Raw genomic sequence first — 4751 nt, forward strand, 5'->3', positions numbered from 1 at the left:
TTGTTTCAATTGTTTCTAAAAGAATGTACCAAAAAAATGTTTTGAAAAGAATAATTTTTTATTAACTCAATCAGTTTAATTAGTTTGATTATTTGAGTCATCAACTTTAAACTTAAGTCAATCAAATTTTGTTGAGTCATTCTAGTTTTGATGTAAAACGTGTTAAATGAGTTACTCCAAAACCAATTTTTATAACATTTAATTAAATACTGAATATATGTTTAAAAAAATGAAAATAATAAGTCAAGATTGAGGTTATTTTTAATAATTAATAGATTATATAGTAAAGACAAATATAATGATAATTTAATATCTCCTCTTATACCAAATATATAATGAGGTTATTTTTATTGCCCCAGCCTTCTCCATTCTGTGTGCCTAAAAAATTTACTGTTTCTCTCTCACTCAATTTGACTCTTCCCTCGGTATGTTTCTATTCTTCTTTCGCTTTTAATCTTACATGTAACAATGAAGGAAAATTTATCAGCTCACCATGTTCTTTTCTCAAATATTCCGTTTTGTTCTTGATCACTATTTTCTTGTATATATTATAAATTGCATTTACTTATAACTATTTACGTTTTCTTTTCCTTTTTAATATCAAATAGTATTATTCTGAACTGGATTACTTGCTCTTCAATTCTTCATCATGATCGTTTTGTTGTTCATGTTTTTCGTTTGATGATCATAGTATTAACGATTTAACGTCTATTTAAAATCTACTTCTTTAATTCGAACTAATTGCGAGTATTTGCTTTAATCTTCCTACCACTGTATCAACTCATGTTAGTACAAGTTCTAATTAAGCAAAATCTCGAATTAGATTTTTGTGTATGTTAATTATATTTGCTTATTTGTTAAAACCAAATCTATTTTTTTTGTTGCAGTGGCCATCATTATAATCATAATAGTCTTTTTGAGTTCCAGCTCTGTAGCTAAACAGGGTTTTATTAATGTTGATTGTTGAACTTACTCTACTACAATTGATTGCTATTGCTATTTTGCTACTCTCTTTCCTGATGTAAACAGTAAAACTGATGTTTGCTTAGAAAGGGAGTTAAATCCTTTTCATAATTGGCACCTTTTATGGTTATCCAGGTTGAGTTATGGAGTATTAGACTCCAGTCACAACTTCGGTAAATCTCCATCTATTTGGACAGTTGATAAATGATAAGTACTTAAAATGGATAGATGGCTGTAAGATTGTTAGGGCATGTGTGCAAGCTAGACAGGCAGTTATTTAAATGAAGAAGTTTGTAGTTAATAATCAGCCCTTTCTGTAATGGTTTACATTTTGCCGTAATGGTGCGATACTGGCAGATTGGTTAATCGGTGTGAAACGGGGATTTTTTTGCCGGAGTAAGATAAGGGAGACCCCACTAGGTGGGAGCTTCGTGCAATGAACCACATTTTTTTAAGTCAAGATAAGGGGGATGACCTCGGTGCAACAGTTAGATTGCGTATATCTATCCTCCCCAAACAACATTAGGTTGGAGCCTTCTGCACTGGACTGTCCTAATAATGAGGTGTTGTGAGTTGGAGGGTGGTTGATGTTCACAGGCAACATTTGCGATCCTGATATCTGAGTAGGTTGTATATAAAAAATAGTAAATCGGGTGATAACCTACATTTAACTGTATAACCACCAACTTGTGGAGTAACCTAAAAGAAGCCTTCATTCTGTATTTTGTTTTCCTTTGCTCTCATTTTGGATGATTTATGTGATGAATCTGTGTCCTGCGTAGTGTAGCATAGTGTAATTTGGCATAGAAGTAAATAACAAGGGAAAGATTTCTTGTCACAGTAGATTAGCAAGATCAGATTTTGGGTGTGGACATCCCAATATCATTTTTTGTAAAAAAACAAAACTAAGCAAGGGATGTCTTGTGGAGTTGCGCGTGGTCGCCTTGCTGAAGAGCGAAAGTCGTGGAGAAAGAATCATCCATATGTATATACTATTACCCTTTCTATGTTATTTATCATCAGTTGATCTCTTTCTTCTTTTGACTTTTATGTATGTTCTTCTGAAGTCATTTATCAATCTCACTTTTCCTGTGCTAGGGTTTTGTGGCGAAGCCCGAAACCAAACCAGATGGGTCTGTGGATTTTTTGTCTTGGCAGTGCATTATCCCTGGCAAGGCTGGAGTGAGTGTTTTATCCAAAATCTTGTCTGTTATATAAATTAACCATGCTTATTTTCTACTTAACTTCTAGTAAATGGTCTTCATTCAAACTTATTTATGTCATCTGTGGGCTTTAGATTTTGAAGATATTATAATGTCAATTAATGGTTTTAATTGTTGGGCTGACTTTGTCAATACTGCAGACTTGCTATGAAGGGGGATTCTATCCTGTAAATCTTAAGTTTAACGACGATTACCCTCACAAGCCTCCGATTTGCAAATTTCCTCAAGGGTTCTTACATCCTAATGTTTATCCTTCTGGAATGGTATGCCTGTCAATCCTTAGTGAGTCTGGGGTAAGTGTACCAGCCCAAGGGTATATGTAGATTCTGTTATTTAGAATTGGATTTAAGTAAAAAAATCGTGATTTGTGCATCCGGTTTTTCAAGGATTGGAAACCATCGATTACTGTGAGGCAAATACTTATTGGCATTCAGGATCTGCTTGACAAACCTAATCCAGTCAGTGCTGCGAATCATGAATTCAACCAGCTTTTTGTCAAGGTTCTTCTCCATTCGCTTGTATCTACATTTGAACTTGCAGTGTTGTTGAAAAGAGCATGCTAAATAATATTCCTTCGATATGCAGGACCCTGCTGAATACAAAAGAAGGGTGCAGGAGCAGGCTACACAATATCTTTCTGTTGATTAGCATTTTGCTTGGTTTGGTTTGTAATAATGGACTTGTTTATTACCTTCTTAAATTAAGTTTTTTTAGTTACTTAGACCTAATCATTATTTTCCTGGCTAGTTATTAAAAAGGCCTTGAGGAAAGATTTTTCTGGCACATTATATATTTATGCTCCATCCTTGTATATCTGGGTTGTAAGAGTAAGTTTTGAAGCTTGGTACTATTTTGTTATTTTTTATGGGATTGAAGCTTGGTACTGTTTTGTTATTTTTTATGGGATTGAAGCTTGGTACTATTAATTTATGTATCAGCATTCTGCAGGGACATATTGAGGAGGTTTCCTTTCTGGTATGATAAATACTGTGCCCTTATAATTAAAATATTTGAAGGATTATTAAAAAGAATATTTTATTTCTTCCAGAATGGGAATACTCACACAGCTCAGGTTTGTGTGAGAATAAAGTTTTGTCTGTCTGTTTAATTTTGGAGGGGAAAATGAAAGAGAAGTATTTATGACTCTAAAGTCCTTCATTCTTTTTAAAAACCTAACTCTGAAATGTTCTTAGTATCCACATGGAGTTGGGGGATTAGAAATTTAACTTTTTAAATTGTTAGGTCATAAAATGTTAGAAGTAGAAAATTAAAATCAAGGGATTTGAATTGGAAAGGGAAGTATTTGACCGACCAAACCACACCTCTCCGTATCTCTCTCCAAATTCTTCTTAGCAACTACAAATATTGGTCTACTTGTATAAGATATCACTGGATTCTAAGATTGAAGGTTCGATTTTTAAGAACGACATTTATTGGGAGGGATAATTATAAATACTAAAATAGATTAGTCCTTATCCAAAAAGGTAAATGATGCCTTTGGTAGTACTAACTGAATTACAAAGACAGATAATATATTTAGTTGCATATGAAACTTGATTAACAAGTGCAGAAAAAAAACCATACACTCTAAATAGAGGCTAAGACTTAAAATTGTAAATTCATTGTTCATACTAATGAATCATAGTTTAACTTTTTTATTTTATAAATTTATAATTAATTAATCAGTATATGAATAGACATTTGGGAATAAACTTTACCCTCTAAAAGAGAATTGACTTTGTCCAAACACTTTCTGTAGGTCCAGTTCCCAAAACGAAAACACTGAACGTTTGATTTGAAAAAGCTTCTTCCAAGCCAGTTTCTTATCTCCGATTCGAAAAGCTGTTCATCTTCCACTCTTTTATGGCATGCTTATCTCTTCTCTTATCAATTCTTGCTCATTTGATTCAACTTCAGCTTATACACTCCCATAGAATTTGGCTTTGTCTAGCTACCTTGGTTAATTTTGGACCAAGTTTAATTCATTAAGGTACTAATATACTTATCGAGAGAAGTGAAATAAAACATGTGTCAAACAATCAATAAATTTAAGAAAATAAGTTATCTCTTGTTATGATATGATGATATATTTTATTCTCTATTTATATGAATGTATTAGTCTTACTTATCTGTGTAATATTGTTTACAAGTGATTAAGGAGCATTACAGTCACAAGAAAACACAATAACAAGTCCATTTAGTATATATAGTCCTATTATAGATTTGTTTAAGGCCAACTAACCTTATTTATTTTATTTTTAAAAAAGCAACTCAACTCAACTCAATACTCAAAGGTTGTTTCATTTATTATGGCAAGGTAGCTAAAAAGTGCTGGTCATTATTTGCTTTCTCACATTAGTGGATGGAACGTGATATATGAAATTATGTAGTCTGCATGGCTTGTAGAATTGGCATACGTGGTTGTTTAGCCTATGAGAGAAATCATTGGCGTCAGAATCACCCACATGTCTCTATTATTTATTTCCCTATCCATCTTGGCTATCATGACTATTTTCTTCTTTTGTTTATGTAATTTGAAAATTTCTCCGTTTACATTTACTAAGG

The 4751-nt window shown here is 32.6% G+C and overlaps 1 protein-coding gene across 3 annotated transcripts; it reads left to right on the forward strand.

Moving 5' to 3' along the window:
• On the forward strand, nt 348-3050 carry LOC109350352 (SUMO-conjugating enzyme SCE1-like). 3 transcript variants are annotated; one of them, XM_019591594.1, is made up of 6 exons: nt 348-425; nt 1805-1948; nt 2062-2145; nt 2327-2479; nt 2573-2686; nt 2772-3050. In XM_019591594.1, exons 2-6 carry the CDS (start codon nt 1880-1882, stop codon nt 2832-2834), a joined length of 483 nt encoding a protein of 160 aa, XP_019447139.1. In that variant the 5' UTR covers nt 348-425; nt 1805-1879; the 3' UTR covers nt 2835-3050. The 3 variants fall into 3 exon arrangements, with proteins under 3 accessions (XP_019447139.1, XP_019447141.1, XP_019447140.1); XM_019591596.1 differs by having other exon boundaries at nt 368-425; nt 1808-1948; XM_019591595.1 differs by having other exon boundaries at nt 374-425; nt 1751-1948.

Source organism: Lupinus angustifolius, chromosome LG06 (assembly GCF_001865875.1).
Source record: "Lupinus angustifolius cultivar Tanjil chromosome LG06, LupAngTanjil_v1.0, whole genome shotgun sequence".
In the NCBI taxonomy this organism is placed as follows: Eukaryota; Viridiplantae; Streptophyta; class Magnoliopsida; order Fabales; family Fabaceae; genus Lupinus; species Lupinus angustifolius.

What these genes read in the sequence shown, in the direction of transcription:
- LOC109350352 (XM_019591594.1), top strand. Translation starts at nt 1,880, where the DNA reads ATGTCTTGTGGAGTTGCGCGTGGTCGCCTTGCTGAAGAGCGAAAGTCG. An exon ending in GGAGAAAGAATCATCCATAT is followed by an intron (nt 1,949 to 2,061) that starts GTATATACTATT and finishes TTCCTGTGCTAG; the next exon opens with GGTTTTGTGGCGAAGCCCGA. An exon ending in TCAACCAGCTTTTTGTCAAG is followed by an intron (nt 2,687 to 2,771) that starts GTTCTTCTCCAT and finishes TTCGATATGCAG; the next exon opens with GACCCTGCTGAATACAAAAG.